Below are 19,762 nucleotides of genomic sequence, written 5' to 3' on the forward strand. Positions count from 1 at the left end.
TCTCAGCCCTTCTCTCCTCCCTCCCTCCTCCTCTCAGCCCTTCTCTCCTCCTCCCTCCTCCTCTCAGCCCTTCTCTCCTCCTTCCTCCTCCTCTCAGCCCTTCTCTCCTCCTTACTCCTCCTCTCAGCCCTTCTCTCCTCCTCCCTCCTCCTCTCAGCCCTTCTCTCCTCCTCCCTCCTCCTCTCAGCCCTTCTCTCCTCCTTCCTCCTTCTCTCAGCCCTTCCCTCCCTCTTCTCTCAGCCCTTCTCTCCTCCTTCCTCCTTCTCTCAGCCCTTCTCTCCTCCTCCCTCCTCCTCTCAGCCCTTCTCTCCTCCTCCCTCCTCCTCTCAGCCCTTCTCTCCTCCTTCCTCCTCCTCTCAGCCCTTCTCTCCTCCTTCCTCCTCCTCTCAGCCCTTCTCTCCTCCTTCCTCCTCCTCTCAGCCCTTCTCTCCTCCTTCCTCCTCCTCTCAGCCCTTCTCTCCTCCTTCCTCCTCCTCTCAGCCCTTCTCTCCTCCTCCCTCCCTCTTCTCTCAGCCCTTCTCTCCTCCTCCCTCCTCCTCTCAGCCCTTCTCTCCTCCTCCCTCCTCCTCTCAGCCCTTCTCTCCTCCTCCTCTCAGCCCTTCTCTCCTCCTCCCTCCCTCTTCTCTCAGCCCTTCTTTCCTCCTCCCTCCTCCTCTCAGCCCTTCTCTCCTCCTCCCTCCTCCTCTCAGCCCTTCTCTCCTCCTTCCTCCTCCTCTCAGCCCTTCTCTCCTCCTTCCTCCTCCTCTCAGCCCTTCTCTCCTCCTTCCTCCTCCTCTCAGCCCTTCTCTCCTCCTTCCTCCTCCTCTCAGCCCTTCTCTCCTCCTCCCTCCCTCCTCCTCAGCCCTTCTCTCCTCCTTCCTCCTCCTCTCAGCCCTTCTCTCCTCCTTCCTCCTCCTCTCAGCCCTTCTCTCCTCCTCCCTCCCTCCTCTCAGCCCTTCTCTCCTCCTCCCTCCTCCTCTCAGCCCTTCTCTCCTCCTCCCTCCTCCTCTCAGCCCTTCTCTCCTCCTCCCTCCTCCTCTCAGCCCTTCTCTCCTCCTCCCCCTCCTCCTCTCAGCCCTTCTCTCCTCCTCCCTCCCTCTTCTCAGCCCTTCTCTCCTCCTCCCTCCCTCTTCTCTCAGCCCTTCTCTCCTCCTTCCTCCTCCTCTCAGCCCTTCCCTCCCTCTTCTCTCAGCCCTTCTCTCCTCCTTCCTCCTCCTCTCAGCCCTTCCCTCCCTCTTCTCAGCCCTTCTCTCCTCCTCCCTCCCTCTTCTCTCAGCCCTTCTCTCCTCCTCCCTCCTCCTCTCAGCCCTTCTCTCCTCCTTCCTCCTCCTCTCAGCCCTTCTCTCCTCCTCCCTCCTCCTCTCAGCCCTTCTCTCCTCCTTCCTCCTCCTCTCAGCCCTTCTCTCCTCCTTCCTCCTCCTCTCAGCCCTTCTCTCCTCCTCCCTCCTCCTCTCAGCCCTTCTCTCCTCCTCCTCCTCCTCTCAGCCCTTCTCTCCTCCTCCCTCCCTCTTCTCAGCCCTTCTCTCCTCCTCCCTCCCTCTTCTCTCAGCCCTTCTCTCCTCCTTCCTCCTCCTCTCAGCCCTTCTCTCCTCCTCCTCTCAGCCCTTCTCTCCTCCTCCTCTCAGCCCTTCTCTCCTCCTCCTCTCAGCCCTTCTCTCCTCCTCCCTCCTCCTCTCAGCCCTTCTCTCCTCCTCCCTCCTCCTCTCAGCCCTTCTCTCCTCCTCCCCCTCCCTCTTCTCAGCCCTTCTCTCCTCCTCCCTCCCTCTTCTCTCAGCCCTTCTCTCCTCCTTCCTCCTCCTCTCAGCCCCTCCCTCCCTCTTCTCTCAGCCCTTCTCTCCTCCTTCCTCCTTCTCTCAGCCCTTCTCTCCTCCTCCCTCCTCCTCTCAGCCCTTCTCTCCTCCTCCCTCCTCCTCTCAGCCCTTCTCTCCTCCTTCCTCCTTCTCTCAGCCCTTCTCTCCTCCTTCCTCCTCCTCTCAGCCCTTCTCTCCTCCTCCCTCCTCCTCTCAGCCCTTCTCTCCTCCTCCCTCCTCCTCTCAGCCCTTCTCTCCTCCTCCCTCCTCCTCTCAGCCCTTCTCTCCTCCTCCCTCCCTCCTCTCAGCCCTTCTCTCCTCCTTCCTCCTCTCAGCCCTTCTCTCCTCCTTCCTCCTCCTCTCAGCCCTTCCCTCCCTCCTCCTCTCAGCCCTTCTCTCCTCCTCCCTCCTCCTCTCAGCCCTTCTCTCCCTCCTTCCTCCTCCTCTCAGCCCTTCTCTCCTCCTTCCTCCTTCTCTCAGCCCTTCTCTCCTCCTTCCTCCTCCTCTCAGCCCTTCTCTCCTCCTTCCTCCTCCTCTCAGCCCTTCTCTCCTCCCTCCCTCCTCCTCTCAGCCCTTCTCTCCTCCTTCCTCCTTCTCTCAGCCCTTCTCTCCTCCTCCCTCCTCCTCTCAGCCCTTCTCTCCTCCTTCCTCCTCCTCTCAGCCCTTCTCTCCTCCTCCCTCCCTCCTCCTCTCAGCCCTTCTCTCCTCCTCCCTCCTCCTCTCAGCCCTTCTCTCCTCCTTCCTCCTCCTCCTCAGCCCTTCTCTCCTCCTTCCTCCTCCTCTCAGCCCTTCTCTCCTCCTTCCCTCCTCCTCTCAGCCCTTCTCTCCTCCTCCCTCCTCCTCTCAGCCCTTCTCTCCTCCTTCCTCCTTCTCTCAGCCCTTCTCTCCTCCTCCCTCCTCCTCTCAGCCCTTCTCTCCTCCTTCCTCCTTCTCTCAGCCCTTCTCTCCTCCTCTCAGCCCTTCTCTCCTCCTTCCTCCTCCTCTCAGCCCTTCTCTCCTCCTCCCTCCTCCTCCTCAGCCCTTCTCTCCTCCTCCCTCCTCCTCCTCTCAGCCCTTCTCTCCTCCTCCCTCCTCCTCTCAGCCCTTCTCTCCTCCTCCCTCCTCCTCCTCTCAGCCCTTCTCTCCTCCTCCCTCCTCCTCTCAGCCCTTCTCTCCTCCTCTCAGCCCTTCTCTCCTCCTCCCTCCTCCTCTCAGCCCTTCTCTCCTCCTCCCTCCTCCTCTCAGCCCTTCTCTCCTCCTCCCTCCTCCTCTCAGCCCTTCTCTCCTCCTCCCTCCTCCTCTCAGCCCTTCTCTCCTCCTTCCTCCTCCTCTCAGCCCTTCTCTCCTCCTCCCTCCTCCTCTCAGCCCTTCTCTCCTCCTCCTCCTCCTCCTCTCAGCCCTTCTCTCCTCCTCCCTCCTCCTCTCAGCCCTTCTCTCCTCCTCCCTCCCCCTCCTCTCAGCCCTTCTCTCCTCCTCCTCCTCCTCCTCTCAGCCCTTCTCTCCTCCTCCCTCCTCCTCTCAGCCCTTCCCTCCCTCTTCTCTCAGCCCTTCTCTCCTCCTCCCTCCTCCTCTCAGCCCTTCTCTCCTCCTCCCTCCTCCTCTCAGCCCTTCTCTCCTCCTTCCTCCTCCTCTCAGCCCTTCTCTCCTCCTTCCTCCTCCTCTCAGCCCTTCTCTCCTCCTCCTCTCAGCCCTTCTCTCCTCCTCCCTCCCTCTTCTCTCAGCCCTTCTCTCCTCCTCCCTCTTCTCTCAGCCCTTCTCTCCTCCTCCCTCCCTCTTCTCTCAGCCCTTCTCTCCTCCTCCCTCCTCCTCTCAGCCCTTCTCTCCTCCTCCTCCCTCCTCTCAGCCCTTCTCTCCTCCTTCCTCCTCCTCTCAGCCCTTCTCTCCTCCTTCCTCCTCCTCTCAGCCCTTCTCTCCTCCTTCCTCCTCCTCTCAGCCCTTCTCTCCTCCTCCCTCCCTCCTCTCAGCCCTTCTATCCTCCTTCCTCCTCCTCTCAGCCCTTCTCTCCTCCTTCCTCCTCCTCTCAGCCCTTCTCTCCTCCTCCCTCCCTCCTCTCAGCCCTTCTCTCCTCCTTCCTCCTCCTCTCAGCCCTTCTCTCCTCCTCCCTCCTCCTCTCAGCCCTTCTCTCCTCCTCCCTCCTCCTCTCAGCCCTTCTCTCCTCCTCCCTCCTCCTCTCAGCCCTTCCCTCCCTCTTCTCTCAGCCCTTCTCTCCTCCTCCCTCCTCCTCTCAGCCCTTCTCTCCTCCTCCCTCCTCCTCTCAGCCCTTCTCTCCTCCTCCCTCCCTCCTCTCAGCCCTTCTCTCCTCCTTCCTCCTCTCAGCCCTTCTCTCCTCCTTCCTCCTCCTCTCAGCCCTTCCCTCCCTCTTCTCTCAGCCCTTCTCTCCTCCTCCCTCCCTCCTCTCAGCCCTTCTCTCCTCCTTCCTCCTCTCAGCCCTTCTCTCCTCCTTCCTCCTCCTCTCAGCCCTTCCCTCCCTCTTCTCTCAGCCCTTCTCTCCTCCTTCCTCCTCCTCTCAGCCCTTCTCTCCTCCTTCCTCCTCCTCTCAGCCCTTCTCTCCTCCCTCCCTCCTTCTCTCAGCCCTTCTCTCCTCCTTCCTCCTTCTCTCAGCCCTTCTCTCCCTCCTCCTCCTCCTCTCAGCCCTTCTCTCCTCCTTCCTCCTCCTCTCAGCCCTTCTCTCCTCCTCCCTCCCTCCTCCTCTCAGCCCTTCTCTCCTCCTCCCTCCTCCTCTCAGCCCTTCTCTCCTCCTTCCTCCTCCTCTCAGCCCTTCTCTCCTCCTTCCTCCTCCTCTCAGCCCTTCTCTCCTCCTTCCTCCTCCTCTCACTCCTTCTCTCCTCCTTCCTCCTTCTCTCAGCCCTTCTCTCCTCCTTCCTCCTCCTCTCAGCCCTTCTCTCCTCCTTCCTCCTCCTCTCAGCCCTTCTCTCCTCCCTCCCTCCTCCTCTCAGCCCTTCTCTCCTCCTTCCTCCTTCTCTCAGCCCTTCTCTCCTCCTCCCTCCTCCTCTCAGCCCTTCTCTCCTCCTCCCTCCCTCCTCCTCTCAGCCCTTCTCTCCTCCTCCCTCCCTCCTCCTCTCAGCCCTTCTCTCCTCCTCCCTCCTCCTCTCAGCCCTTCTCTCCTCCTTCCTCCTCCTCTCAGCCCTTCTCTCCTCCTTCCTCCTCCTCTCAGCCCTTCTCTCCTCCTCCCTCCTCCTCTCAGCCCTTCTCTCCTCCTTCCTCCTTCTCTCAGCCCTTCTCTCCTCCTTCCTCCTTCTCTCAGCCCTTCTCTCCTCCTCCCTCCTCCTCTCAGCCCTTCTCTCCTCCTTCCTCCTTCTCTCAGCCCTTCTCTCCTCCTTCCTCCTTCTCTCAGCCCTTCTCTCCTCCTCCCTCCTCCTCTCAGCCCTTCTCTCCTCCTCCCTCCTTCTCTCAGCCCTTCTCTCCTCCTCCCTCCTCCTCTCAGCCCTTCTCTCCTCCTTCCTCCTCCTCTCAGCCCTTCTCTCCTCCTCCCTCCTCCTCTCAGCCCTTCTCTCCTCCTCCCTCCTCCTCTCAGCCCTTCTCTCCTCCTCCCTCCTCCTCTCAGCCCTTCTCTCCTCCCTCCCTCCTCCTCTCAGCCCTTCTCTCCTCCTCCCTCCCTCTTCTCTCAGCCCTTCTCTCCTCCTCCCTCCTCCTCTCAGCCCTTCTCTCCTCCTCCTCCCTCCTCTCAGCCCTTCTCTCCTCCTTCCTCCTCCTCTCAGCCCTTCTCTCCTCCTTCCTCCTCCTCTCAGCCCTTCTCTCCTCCTTCCTCCTCCTCTCAGCCCTTCCTCCTCCTCTCAGCCCTTCTCTCCTCCTTCCTCCTCCTCTCAGCCCTTCTCTCCTCCTTCCTCCTCCTCTCAGCCCTTCTCTCCTCCTTCCTCCTCCTCTCAGCCCTTCTCTCCTCCTCCCTCCCTCCTCTCAGCCCTTCTCTCCTCCTTCCTCCTCCTCTCAGCCCTTCTCTCCTCCTTCCTCCTCCTCTCAGCCCTTCTCTCCTCCTCCCTCCCTCCTCTCAGCCCTTCTCTCCTCCTCCTCTCAGCCCTTCTCTCCTCCTCCTCTCAGCCCTTCTCTCCTCCTCCCTCCTCCTCTCAGCCCTTCTCTCCTCCTCCCTCCCTCTTCTCAGCCCTTCTCTCCTCCTCCCTCCCTCTTCTCTCAGCCCTTCTCTCCTCCTTCCTCCTTCTCTCAGCCCTTCTCTCCTCCTTCCTCCTCCTCTCAGCCCTTCCCTCCCTCTTCTCAGCCCTTCTCTCCTCCTCCCTCCCTCTTCTCTCAGCCCTTCTCTCCTCCTCCCTCCCTCTTCTCTCAGCCCTTCTCTCCTCCTTCCTCCTTCTCTCAGCCCTTCTCTCCTCCTTCCTCCTCCTCTCAGCCCTTCCCTCCCTCTTCTCTCAGCCCTTCTCTCCCTCCTTCCTCCTCCTCTCAGCCCTTCCCTCCCTCTTCTCAGCCCTTCTCTCCTCCTCCCTCCCTCTTCTCTCAGCCCTTCTCTCCTCCTCCCTCCTCCTCAGCCCTTCTCTCCTCCTTCCTCCTCCTCTCAGCCCTTCTCTCCTCCTCCCTCCTCCTCTCAGCCCTTCTCTCCTCCTTCCTCCTCCTCTCAGCCCTTCTCTCCTCCTTCCTCCTCCTCTCAGCCCTTCTCTCCTCCTCCCTCCTCCTCTCAGCCCTTCTCTCCTCCTCCCTCCTCCTCTCAGCCCTTCTCTCCTCCTCCCTCCCTCTTCTCAGCCCTTCTCTCCTCCTTCCTCCTCCTCTCAGCCCTTCTCTCCTCCTTCCTCCTCCTCTCAGCCCTTCTCTCCTCCTCCTCTCAGCCCTTCTCTCCTCCTCCTCTCAGCCCTTCTCTCCTCCTCCTCTCAGCCCTTCTCTCCTCCTCCTCTCAGCCCTTCTCTCCTCCTCCTCTCAGCCCTTCTCTCCTCCTCTTCTCAGCCCTTCTCTCCTCCTCCCTCTTCTCTCAGCCCTTCTCTCCTCCTTCCTCCTCCTCTCAGCCCTTCCTCCCTCTTCTCTCAGCCCTTCTCTCCTCCTTCCTCCTTCTCTCAGCCCTTCTCTCCTCCTCCCTCTTCTCTCAGCCCTTCTCTCCTCCTCCCTCCTCCTCTCAGCCCTTCCCTCCCTCTTCTCTCAGCCCTTCTCTCCTCCTCCCTCCTCCTCTCAGCCCTTCTCTCCTCCTCCTCTCAGCCCTTCTCTCCTCCTCCTCTCAGCCCTTCTCTCCTCCTCCTCTCAGCCCTTCTCTCCTCCTCCTCTCAGCCCTTCTCTCCCTCTTCTCTCAGCCCTTCTCTCCTCCTTCCTCCTTCTCTCAGCCCTTCTCTCCTCCTTCCTCCTCCTCTCAGCCCTTCCCTCCCTCTTCTCTCAGCCCTTCTCTCCTCCTTCCTCCTTCTCTCAGCCCTTCTCTCCTCCTCCCTCCTCCTCTCAGCCCTTCTCTCCTCCTCTCAGCCCTTCTCTCCTCCTTCCTCCTTCTCTCAGCCCTTCTCTCCTCCTTCCTCCTCCTCTCAGCCCTTCTCTCCTCCTCCCTCCTCCTCTCAGCCCTTCTCTCCTCCTCCCTCCTCCTCTCAGCCCTTCTCTCCTCCTTCCTCCTCCTCTCAGCCCTTCTCTCCTCCTCCCTCCTTCTCTCAGCCCTTCTCTCCTCCTCCCTCCTCCTCTCAGCCCTTCCCTCCCTCTTCTCTCAGCCCTTCTCTCCTCCTCCCTCCTGCTCTCAGCCCTTCTCTCCTCCTCCCTCCTCCTCTCAGCCCTTCTCTCCTCCTCCCTCCTCCTCTCAGCCCTTCTCTCCTCCTCCCTCCTCCTCTCAGCCCTTCTCTCCTCCTCCCTCCTTCTCTCAGCCCTTCTCTCCTCCTTCCTCCTCCTCTCAGCCCTTCTCTCCTCCTTCCTCCTCCTCTCAGCCCTTCTCTCCTCCTTCCTCCTCCTCTCAGCCCTTCTCTCCTCCTTCCTCCTCCTCTCAGCCCTTCTCTCCTCCTTCCTCCTTCTCTCAGCCCTTCTCTCCTCCTCCCTCCTCCTCTCAGCCCTTCTCTCCTCCTCTCAGCCCTTCTCTCCTCCTCTCAGCCCTTCTCTCCTCCTCTCAGCCCTTCTCTCCTCCTTCCTCCTTCTCTCAGCCCTTCTCTCCTCCTTCCTCCTCCTCTCAGCCCTTCTCTCCTCCTCCCTCCTCCTCTCAGCCCTTCTCTCCTCCTTCCTCCTCCTCTCAGCCCTTCTCTCCTCCTCCCTCCTTCTCTCAGCCCTTCTCTCCTCCCTCCTCCTCTCAGCCCTTCTCTCCTCCTCCCTCCTCCTCTCAGCCCTTCCCTCCCTCTTCTCTCAGCCCTTCTCTCCTCCTCCCTCCTCCTCTCAGCCCTTCTCTCCTCCTCCCTCCTCCTCTCAGCCCTTCTCTCCTCCTCCCTCCTCCTCTCAGCCCTTCTCTCCTCCTTCCTCCTCCTCTCAGCCCTTCTCTCCTCCTCCCTCCTCCTCTCAGCCCTTCTCTCCTCCTCCCTCCTCCTCTCAGCCCTTCTCTCCTCCTTCCTCCTCCTCTCAGCCCTTCTCTCCTCCTTCCTCCTCCTCTCAGCCCTTCTCTCCTCCTTCCTCCTCCTCTCAGCCCTTCTCTCCTCCTCCCTCCTCCTCTCAGCCCTTCTCTCCTCCTCCCTCCTCCTCTCAGCCCTTCTCTCCTCCTCCCTCCCTCTTCTCAGCCCTTCTCTCCTCCTCCCTCCCTCTTCTCTCAGCCCTTCTCTCCTCCTCCCTCCCTCTTCTCTCAGCCCTTCTCTCCTCCTTCCTCCTCCTCTCAGCCCTTCCCTCCCTCTTCTCTCAGCCCTTCTCTCCTCCTCCCTCCCTCTTCTCTCAGCCCTTCTCTCCTCCTCCCTCCTCCTCTCAGCCCTTCTCTCCTCCTTCCTCCTCCTCTCAGCCCTTCTCTCCTCCTCCCTCCTCCTCTCAGCCCTTCTCTCCTCCTCCCTCCTCCTCTCAGCCCTTCTCTCCCTCCTCCCTCCCTCCTCTCAGCCCTTCTCTCCTCCTCCCTCCCTCCTCTCAGCCCTTCTCTCCTCCTCCCTCCCTCTTCTCTCAGCCCTTCTCTCCTCCTCCCTCCCTCTTCTCTCAGCCCTTGCTCCTTCTCCCTCCCTCTTCTCTCAGCCCTTGCTCCTTCTCCTTCTCTCTGCCACCTAGCTATGGGTGCGTTAGTTTAGTTTGTCCAGGAGCGCTGGATGTGTGGAGTTGACATGTTTTGGGCTATTTCAATAGTCCTAATGTGAAATCTCTGCTCACCTGGGGTCACTGGGCAAGCCCAAATGTACCCTGTAAGATAAATTCCTTTATGTTAACTGATCCTGAAGAGACCTACCCTGGTGGCACTTTAAATGTGACTATAGTTTGCCCTGGCCACTAAGTGGATTTAATCTATTGGGCATCCAAGCCTCTCGCTCTCCTCTCGATTTTTTTTTTTTTAATATATTTTTATTTTTGTCTTTTAGAAACGCTAGTTGTTTTAAACTTCAACCAAGGAGGTGCTGGAGCATGTCATGACAGGAGAAGCTGGTTGGGTCATTCGCAAAAACAGTACTCGTGCTTAGCGTGACGTCTCAACCTTGGGGTAGACATTCTATTTTAGTGTGTTTTTTTAACTCGCAATACGAAAAATAATACAAGGAACTACCATTTGGTAGAATTCAGATTGTCGCAACACTTTATTTTTGTGTTCGAGAAGCCATCTTTTTAATAAAAAATAAAAAAAATCTGTGCCGTAAAGGGAAATCTGCATCAGACTCGTCATTGGAGGGATAAAAACCCTTCTCTCTAGTCATGGTCAGCTCAGCACTCCTTGTGAAGTTTAGATCCTGTTGTAATAGTGCCAGCAGAGTAGATCTTAGATCTCCAACTCTGCTTCGGTGCCCCCTTGAAAAGCCCCTTACAAACAAAGCATGATCAGTGTTTGACAACGCAGTCTATTTTTTTTCTTTTTTTGTTCACAGGTAAGATACATTTTTTGTTTCGGGGTTGTTGTTTTTTTTTCAGTTGCATCGCTACGTTAAACCAACCCTACCGGGTCAATTGTTATTTAGCTCAGAACTACACACATCAGAGAAACATTTTTTTTCTCTACAGAGGATACCATTAGGACAGGGAAGAGGTGGGCTCACTGAAATGAACTCAAATCGTTCATAGATTGATGTCACCGGGGAGATTTTCAGCAAAAAAAAAAGTTTTGTTTATTTTAGTCCATTTGGGATTTGCCCAAATGACAAGTGTAGATAGAAAAGGGTTACAGAACAGACCGTTTTCTAAACAGGAAACAGGAAGTAGGCTCACATCCCCCCCCCCCCCCCCCCCCCACAGGAAACAAAACGTACTTTTTTGTCAGGCAGTGAGGTAGTTGTGAAGTAGTCCCTGAGTGAACTGGTGTCCCCTTCATACCAAAGCCTAGTGTCCCCACTCCCATTTCCTTATTGTAGCTCATCCTTCTGTCAGATATGACTCGAAGCCCTTTTCCATCACATTACTTTCCATCCTCTTGCATTTGTTGACAATGGAGGGTTGAAGTAGTGAGTGTTGCCAGGCTGAAATTGACCTTTTTTGGGGGGGGGGGGGGGTGGTGTCTATGTCTATGTCCATCTCAACAATGGAACACTCGTGTTTCTAGCACGCACCTATATGTTTTGTTGTGCCAAATGTCCCACCCTTTCCAGAAGTGTACACTTGTGCACTCTGTCAATGGATTTGAAAGCATGGGGTTGGTGTTCTGTCCCCAAGACTATTCCCTGATTTATCCACCAGTGGTAAATCCAGTGTCCAGAAATTGAGCAAGTACACACTTCACAAGAAAAGTAACACAAAATGTGGACGTGGCCCACCTCCGGTAGGCCAGGGATGAAGGCTTTTGGCAGAGGACTCTGTGGTTGGACCTGAGTTAGTAGGAGTAGTATCAGTAGTATCTGCCAACCTATCAGCCAGGTATGACTCACCCCAGCCATGCATGCAGTGATGTCCAATCTAACCATTATTTTTGCTGCTGGGGGAGCATGTTGTATGCTTTCCAACACGCTGCTGTCACCATAATTTCCATCTTTCTAACTGGTCCAGTCCCAAAGCCCTCTGAAATGTATTAGAGGTTTCCAACCCCAGCCAACCAGCTCCTGCGGAAGGATTTTTGACCAAGGTCCCCCCCCCCCCCCCTCCCAAACAGCTAAACACTCTGCCACACCTACCATTGCCACACCACTTGCTGTTAGTAGCAACTCCATTCACACGCCAAGCAACAAGTCATCACTGTTCACAGATGGACTTCAGATTCGGTCTCTCCTTTTGTTTGTTCTACTTATATATATTTTATTTATATTTACTTATATATTTGTTTATACCATGACCCATTGGAATCCACCTACGCTGTCAACTCGGTTGTAAGGATTGTAAGACTGAAATTGACTAATGATTGGCATAACGTTGCTTGCATTAACAAGCAACGTTATTAACAAACTTCTCAGTTTTTAAACTTCTCTATCAGGTGTTGCATTTCAACACGTTACCAACATATTACAGTTGAGTTTTTTTTGGGAGGGGGGGACTATATGATCACTGTTGGGACAACTAGGTCCGCCTTCACGCAAGACCTAAGCAAGAGTTGTTTGATAATTCTCTGGCTGTTGTAGCTCTGTGGTTAAACTCATCCTGCTTCTATTTTGATCAGCATTTTACGCAAGTCCCATAATTGACAACCCCCCCCCCCCCCCCCTAACCTAACATATAACCAAAGATTCACATTGGTGTGAGGTATAATGTTACATTCATGACACTACATCTCCAATCCCTAGTTATATCGAGGTGAGTTCAGGTTGCTGGTCGTTCATTTGGTTCATTTGGCAGAAAATAAATCAAAGAGTAGTTAAATTCCTAGTTCCTTCCTGAAACCCTGAAACTTGATATGTGTGGCAATGTGTTTGTGTCTTCAAGCCCAATGAGTCTTGCTTTACCTGGTCAAACACCCGTTCCTCCTCCTCCTCCTCCCTCTTCCTCACCACAACCACCAACCCAACCGACCACCATTTTGACAATTGGACTCATTCGTTTTTAGATGTAACCTTGGTGAAAGACCCAGAGGACGTCTTGGACAGGCTAAAATGCCTTGCCGCTCTGGCGGCTCTGCGGCACGCTAAGTGGTTCCAGGTTCGGACACATCCATCTTACTTTCTTATTGTAGCCTTATGAGATGCTTTTATTTTTTATTTACCTTTTGGTTTTTAATTATATTTTTAATGAAGGAATTATTTAATAATAAATTTTAAGCATCAACAAAACTGATTTTCATTTTATAAATACAAATATTCAAGGATGCCACCCTTGTAATGATAATGTTTTTTGACCAGATTTGACTATTTCATCTTTATGATATTTATTCAAGTTTAACTTTAGAATTGTTTAATTTTCTGGTCCAAAAAAAAAAATTCAAATGGCATTCCTTTGTTTTTCCTTGGCTCCATAAGACTGTTTTTTCTTAATGTTAAAACATGATTCCATAAGGCTGCAGAGATATCTTTGTCATCTGATAAGAGCTTCCATGTTGAGCATTTGTAGCTTTTATTTTCTGTTAGTGGAATGATGGGGATTGAGAGAAGGGACATCTGATTAGTTTACTGTGTCGCTGCTATGTCCAAAAAGCAAACGCACAGGCAAAGTAAAGCAGATTCCCTCCACTCTCTGTCCCCTATATCTTCTTTAGTACCGGACTGTCTGTGAAACACCTGGAACAACCCGAGAAGTCAAAGTTTATAAGATGACAAGGAAAACTAAACCTAAACTTTTCTTGTTTCATCTTGCAAACTGTGAACTCTCTCTTTTCACTAACGTTACGGCGAGGTGAAATACTCCTGGAAATGGCAGCTGATTCCCAACCAATTACGGCCATTTATAACAATGCTTCAATCAATCAACCAACCAATCACAAGCTTCCATTGTGCACAGTGGTATTTGAACCTCTGACAGACCTGTTTGTAATGTGTGTATATATTGTGTACTATGATCCCTTGTTGTCTGCTCCAGTCTCCTTACTGTCACTAAACTAAACGTGTCGTTGCACCGCAAGGCTAGGGCCAACGGACTCCAGTCCTGCGTGATTGTTATTCGAATCCTGCGTGACCTCTGTCAGAGGGTCCCCACGTGGTCCTCCTTCCCCAGCTGGGTGAGTTCGTTGTCAGGCTGATATTTCTCTTCTCTTCAACGTTATAAAGTGATGGCGGTGTTTTTGAAGCAGAGGGAGCGTAATAGAAATGACTTCTCTTGCGTCCCTAGTCTTTCCAGACTGGAATTAAAAGCCAGAAGGACCATTTTGAAATGTTCTCCTGCTTTACTGACCTGTACATTCTCCCTTCCTGTGATTGGTGTCTTTTCTCCAGGCCATGGAGCTGTTGGTAGAGAAGACCATTAGCAGTGCCTCTGGCCCCCTGAGCCCAGGCGACGCACTGAGACGAGTCTTTGAATGTATTTCCTCCGGAGTCCTGCTCCCCGGTAACCATGACAATGTCGTATTTTTGACTGATTGGTCAAAATAGTCTTACCACAGTCTAACATGTACTTTCTGGTCCACTAGTCACTGTGGCAGGTCAATTTTAAAACATTTACTAGCCAAATTTAGTTTCTGCTATAATTGCATAAAATGTGCATTGTAATATTTCTAAATCAAATGTTTTCGTAAGAATTAGTCGTATAAAGCTACATTTCATAATCGTTTTTGTGACCTTTTCAACAAAAATATCAAGACAAAAATCTTCAGCCGTCCCTTTAAGGGGTGGGAGGTTGCCGTGGTAACGGAGCCATTTGAGTCACCTGTCACCTGTGGGGATCTGACTTCGCAATCAGTTGACGCAGCAGCCTCAAACTAACATTGATAAACAAGCAAGCTTGCGAACAAAACAAATGTAAATAGCCGAGAAATATGAGGACAGTCTCATTTTTGTAGACTGTGTAAATTAGACTGTTATGCTAGGGTGGATATAGGATTCGTATTTCTTTGTGCAATTAGCAGCTATGAAACAGAACCGCAGTAACACTTTGAAAACGGCTACTGTAGCGTTCTTCTAATCCTAATGTAGTGCTCTAATGTAGTGCTCACACTGTAGAGCCCTTCAAATGGACCACCCTCCAACGTGGCTGGTGGTATAGACATTCTTACCTGTCAGTACCAGTGTTTATCTTTCTTTTATACCTGGATTTTGATCATGGCTGACTGTTTTTGATGATCCTGATAGACATCCCCCCCCCCCAGTGTTGTGGGGTTAGCAGAATGCTGATAGGTGTCGGTCTGTCCTTCTAGGTGGTCCGGGATTGGTCGACCCGTGTGAGAAGAACCCCACTGACACCCTGACAACCATGGAGGAGCAGCACCGAGAGGACATCACCTCAAGTGCCCAGGTACTAATGGGGTTTAGAATAAATATATATATAATGTACACGTTATAATAGCCTCCGGAAAGGATCATTTGAGCCATCAATCATCAAAGGTACTGGCCATCCAACATGCATTGTAATGGAAGGTACATGCATTGTAATGGAAGGTACATGCATTGTAATGGCTCTTCCTTAAAGGTTTTGAGACTTGTTGGAAAGCAGTATAAACTCATTGTCTGTAAATAAAATCATTTTATATAAACCATAATAACCCAGTAACCGATGACTATGAATACAGTCTTCATTTAACCTTTATTTAACTAGGCAAGTCAGTTAAAAACAAATTGTTATTTACAATGACGGCCTACCAAAAAGGGGGGCGAGGGCCTGGGATTAAAAATAACATGGTGTCTGATTGGAGGATCAGTACCACAGGATTACAGAGGCACATATTGATTGGTCTCTATACACGATAACGGCGCGACAACAGATCCTTGAGGTACACCATAAATGTAATGTACTGTGTGTAGTTATGAGGCTGTGTCTCACTGTGTCTCTGTCCAGTTTGCTCTGCGGCTGCTCGCCTTCCGTCAGATCCACAAGGTGCTGGGCATGGACCCACTGCCCCAGATGAACCCTCGCTTCAACGTCCACAACAACCGCAAGCGCCGCCGCGACATCGACGGAGCGGACGGCTTCGAGGGCGAAGGGAAGAAGGACAAGAAAGATTTCGACAGTAGTTACTAGGACCTGTCCCACCAGTCCACCCCTTATTCATTTAATCTAGTCTGTGGTCACGTTCCAGACAGACGACGTTGCAGTCGCCTGCCAGATCTCACAACAACTGGAGTTTTAAAAATGTGAGTTAACCGCATCGTATGATACAGCAATGTTCCATATACGTGACACGCTGCCATTGGTTGATTCCCGTAGAAAGACTGCAATGTCGTCGGCCTGAAACGCCTATATGTACCTTTTTTACTCTGTTGTCTCTGATATTAACCAAGGGGTTTGTTTAGAATCTACAGACCACATCGGATAGGGCCTGGTCCTGTCAGCCATATAGACTAGCGATGCGTTCATTAGGGCACACGTTTTTTTAAATGTTTTGCAACGGGGAAGAAAAAAAAGAAATGAGTTCCAATTCGGACAATTTTCAAACAAATGTGAGTCTGTTTTCTTCCGTTTGTTGCCTAATAAATAAGACCCGATTTTGTCCTGCAGCTCACTGTATAGGCTTACTGCAGCACCCAGTTTGTCCACGATGTTTCTGTTTTGGCTAGCGATTGACACGACCTGTGGTTGGGACCTAAACTTCTCCTTCCAAGCTGATACTATTTGTACCCTCTGCTTCTCCATGACAACGGGGCCTCCTCAGCATCTTCTCCTTTTTTGAACCCCCCCACCCCCCTCTTATTTTCGGGACCGACTTCCCAGGTTGAAGTTATGAAAAAGACGCATCTAATTGTTAATAAATCCAGAGGATCATGATACATGTTACTACCGAACATGTATGTTATTTCTAGTTGCATACAGTCAGTGTTGGTTGTTAGTGAGAGAGTTTAATACCTCGTTGTGAAGCCCATAATTTAATCTTTAATCTTAACCAGTCTTTAATCATAATTTAATTAATTTAATCAGTCGCCAGTAATGTTTTATTTACCTCATAAGCTGTAATTTTGAATTATGGTTTATTTTTTTATTTTTTAAGTGGCATAATGCATAAAGTGGTGTAAAATCTATCGTCTTGTCCTCAATAAGGCCAGACTGCAATGTGTTCTAATGTTTAACACAGGCCCCTGTTATTATACTACATTATCTGAAGAAAAGACTGATTTCTTATTCGTTGTTTAGTAATGCAGTTATTCTCTAACATACGAAAATATACCTTTAATAATCTCGCAATGGATCAAAAAAAAAGTGTTTGGTTTGTTGAAGAGTCCGCATGGCTGTGTTTTCAGATTTTGTTATTTTATGGCTTTTAACATGTTTTGGTTTTTACAGATTAATTATACTGGGAAATGTAATGGCTTGCCCCTAATCTTGGTTTAATGTTGTATACATATAGTTTAATTTGAATAATCTATAGAAAACGAAAAACAGTTGAGTAAAAAAATGTTAAAAAAATAACGTTGATGTTGTAATTGAGGTTTAAATGTAGAGCCACTCTTTGATGCCTGACTGTCAGCCTCTGTCTCAGTACCTGCTACCAGGGCAGAATAAAGACATTTCCTCAATGAAGGACTCGTGTTGAAGTTTGTGTTGAAGTGTTGAAGTCCACCTCACAGCAGGTCTCATTTTAGTACAAGGACTAGAGAGTAAAGGTAAGCTCTGAGACAATAACCTAAATTGTTCCTGCTCAATTTATTTCATCAGGGTAAGTCTTTCTCTAGTAAACTGTTCTAGTGGGGCTTCCTTTTTGACTGATTGGTCAGATCCTACAGGCCTTAGTTTTGTTCCACCTGGTCTACTGTTCAGTCAGGTGCTACAAAGAGGGACTTAGGGAAATTGCAATCGGCTCAGGACAGGGCAGCACCACTGGCCCTTGGATGTACACAGAGAGCTAACATTAATAATATGCATGTCAATCTCTCCTGGCTCTAAGTGGAGGAGAGATTGACTTCATCACTACTTGTATTTGTGAGAAGTGACATGCTGAATGTACCGAGCTGTCTGTCTAAACTACTGGCGCACAGCTCAGACAACCATGCATACCCCACAAGACATGCCACCAGAGGTCTCCTCACAGTCCCCAAGTCCAGAACAGACTATGGGAGGGGCACAGTACCACATAGAGCCATGACTACATGGAACTCTATTACACAGTACTACATAGAGCCATGACTACATGGAACTCTATTCCACAGTACTACATAGAGCCATGACTACATGGAACTCTATTCCACAGTACTACATAGAGCCATGACTACATGGAACTCTATTCCACAGTACTACATAGAGCCATGACTACATGGAACTCTATTCCACAGTACTACATAGAGCCATGACTACATGGAACTCTATTCCACAGTACTACATAGAGCCATGACTACATGGAACTCTATTCCACAGTACTACATAGAACCATGACTACATGGAACTCTATTCCACAGTACTACATAGAACCATGACTACATGGAACTCTATTCCACAGTACTACATAGAGCCATGACTACATGGAACTCTATTCCACAGTACTACATAGAGCCACGACTACATGGAACTCTATTCCACAGTACTACATAGAGCCACGACTACATGGAACTCTATTCCACAGTACTACATAGAGCCATGACTACATGGAACTCTATTCCACAGTACTATAACATACGGATTTAGAACTGTAGATATGTGGTGGTGTATGGGTCTGGGGGCACACGGTGTGTTGTGAAATCTGTGAATGTTTTTACAATTGTATAAACTGCCTTAATTTTAATGGACCCCAGGGAGAGTGCTAATGGGGAACCATAATAAATACAAACACAGACTGGTTGTTTAACAACAGACGCGAGCACAACTTATGGGGCAAAAAACATACGGTTGGCTTAGATTGTTGACAACTATTTTAGTCTCATTGTTTATACGAACCGTACATATACACAATGAGCACTTTGTATCAAACGCATTAGTCGGTTAGATAGTGAATTGTTTTGACATATTAGCATAGACATGAAATCTGTCAACACAAAATGACATGTTTTCAATAACGAGCTGAAACGAGCCACCTCTACAATTACCCACATGGCAGAAGCTTGTTGTTGCTAGCGGTCTGACCGTTCAGAATCATAATGCATGTGTTCCGTCCTCATCAAGCGCCATTCTACTGTGACATTGTCAGCCATGTTTATAAGTAACAGGCAAAATAATAATATTGATCCCTGCAAAAAAGCCAGTTCACGGCATATAAGATCATATCAGTTTTGTCTTACCTTAAAAGATCGGAGGAATCCACACAACGGAACGACAAGAGCCTGCTGACAGGCCCATGACACCATACTAGTATTGTATTTGCAGCAATAAACAAATGTTTGTTCAATGTTTGGAAGGTGTAGGCTTGCTGCATCTAAATGACAACCCATGATCAAGTTCGTATTCAATATCGACATTGGCCAAAGAGTTCTATTTTCATTTTCTGACGAAAGCACCGGCTCTAATACAAGAGCCAGTGCTGTTTGGCAAATTCCCCATTAGCTGTTGCAAAAGCAGTAGCTTCTCTTTCTGTGGTCCACACAGAACATGGAACACAGAACATGAAACATAATGCAGCATGACATAATACAGAACATCATTAGACAAGAACAGCTCAAGGACAGAACTACATACATTTTTAAAAAGGCACAAGTAGCCTACATATCAATACAAGCACACAAACTATCCAGGTCAAATAGAGGAGAGGCGTTGTGCCGCGAGGTGTTGCTTTATCTGTTTGTTGAAACCCAGTTTGCTGTTTATTTGAGCAATATGAGATGGAAGGAAGTTCTATGCAATAATGTCTCTATATAATACTGTACACTTTCTTGAATTTGTTCTGGATTTGGGGACTGTGAAAAGACCCCTGGTGACATGTCTGGTGGGATAAGTATGTGTGTCAGAGCTGTGTGTAAGTTGACTATGCAAACAATTTGGGATTTTCCACACGTTCATGTTTCTTATCAAAAGAAGTGATGCAGTCAGTCTCTCAACTCTTATCCAAGAGAGACTGACATGCATAGTATTTATATCAGCCCTCTGATTACAATTAAGAGCAAAAGGTGCCGCTCTGTTCTGGACCAGCTGCAGCTTAACTAGGTCTTTCCTTGCAGCACTGGACCACACGACCGGACAATAATCAAGATTAGACAAAACTATTGCTTTTTGGAGTGTGGTGTCAAAAAAGCAGAGCATCTCTTTATTACGACTCGACCTCTCCCCATCTTTACAACCATTGACCACGACAGTTTACAATCTAAGGTAACGGCAAGTAATTTAGTCTCCTCAACTTGTTCAGCAGCCACACCATTCATTACCAGATTCAACTGAGGTCTAGAACTTAAGGAATGATTTGTACCAAATACAATACTCTTAGACAGACTGCAACTTTTTGTTAAGGGTTTCAGTGAATTCATTAGCTGTGGTTGCTGATGCTTATATGGTTGAATCATCAGCATACATGGACACACAGGCTTTGTTTAATGCCAGTGGCAGGTCATTGGTAAAAAAATGAAAAAAGTAGAGGTCCTAGAGTGCTGCCCTGTGGTACACCATACTTTACATGTTTGACATTAGACGCTTCCATTAAAGAAAACCCTTTGAGTTCTTTAGATAGATAGCTCTGAGTTCACAATATGGCAGAGTTTGAAAAGCCATAGCACTTAAGTTTTTTCAACAACAGGTTATGGTCAATAATATTAAAGGCTGCACTGAAATCTAACAGTACAGCTCCCACAATCTTCTTATCAATTTCTTTCAAACAATCATCAGTCATTTGTGTCAGTGCAGTACATATTGAGTGCCCTTCTCTATAAACATGCTGAAAATCTGTTAATTTGTTTACAGAGAAATAGCATTGTATTTGGTCAAAGACTAATTTTTCCAATAGTTTGCTAAGAGCTGGCAGCAAGCTTATAGGTCTGCTGTTAGAACCAGTAAATGCCCTCTTTACCACTCGTGGGTAGCGGAATGACTTTGGCTTCACTTCAGGCCTGATGACAAACTTCCCTCATGGCTCAGATTAAAGATATGACAGATCCATAGATTAGGATGGA

At 50.3% G+C, this 19,762-nt stretch overlaps 1 protein-coding gene across 6 annotated transcripts in view; it reads left to right on the plus strand.

The window, feature by feature from the left end:
* LOC135513694 (zinc finger RNA-binding protein-like) overlaps positions 1-16,255 on the plus strand; it is a 52,023-nt gene extending 35,768 nt beyond the window's left edge. For 5 of the 6 annotated variants that reach the window (XM_064936566.1, XM_064936562.1, XM_064936563.1 and 2 more), the window contains exons 17-21: positions 11,710-11,801; positions 12,718-12,813; positions 13,028-13,139; positions 13,945-14,042; positions 14,583-16,255. In XM_064936566.1, coding sequence (XP_064792638.1) covers positions 11,710-11,801; positions 12,718-12,813; positions 13,028-13,139; positions 13,945-14,042; positions 14,583-14,765 — 581 coding nt within the window. In that variant the 3' untranslated portion in view covers positions 14,766-16,255. Of the gene's footprint in view, positions 1-11,709; positions 11,802-12,717; positions 12,814-13,027; positions 13,140-13,944; positions 14,043-14,582 lie in introns of those variants that run through there. The other variant, XM_064936567.1, reaches the window with a different exon arrangement.
* The last annotated feature ends 3,507 nt before the right edge of the window (positions 16,256-19,762 follow it).

Source organism: Oncorhynchus masou, chromosome 25 (genome assembly GCF_036934945.1).
Source record: "Oncorhynchus masou masou isolate Uvic2021 chromosome 25, UVic_Omas_1.1, whole genome shotgun sequence".
NCBI lineage: Eukaryota > Metazoa > Chordata > Actinopteri > Salmoniformes > Salmonidae > Oncorhynchus > Oncorhynchus masou.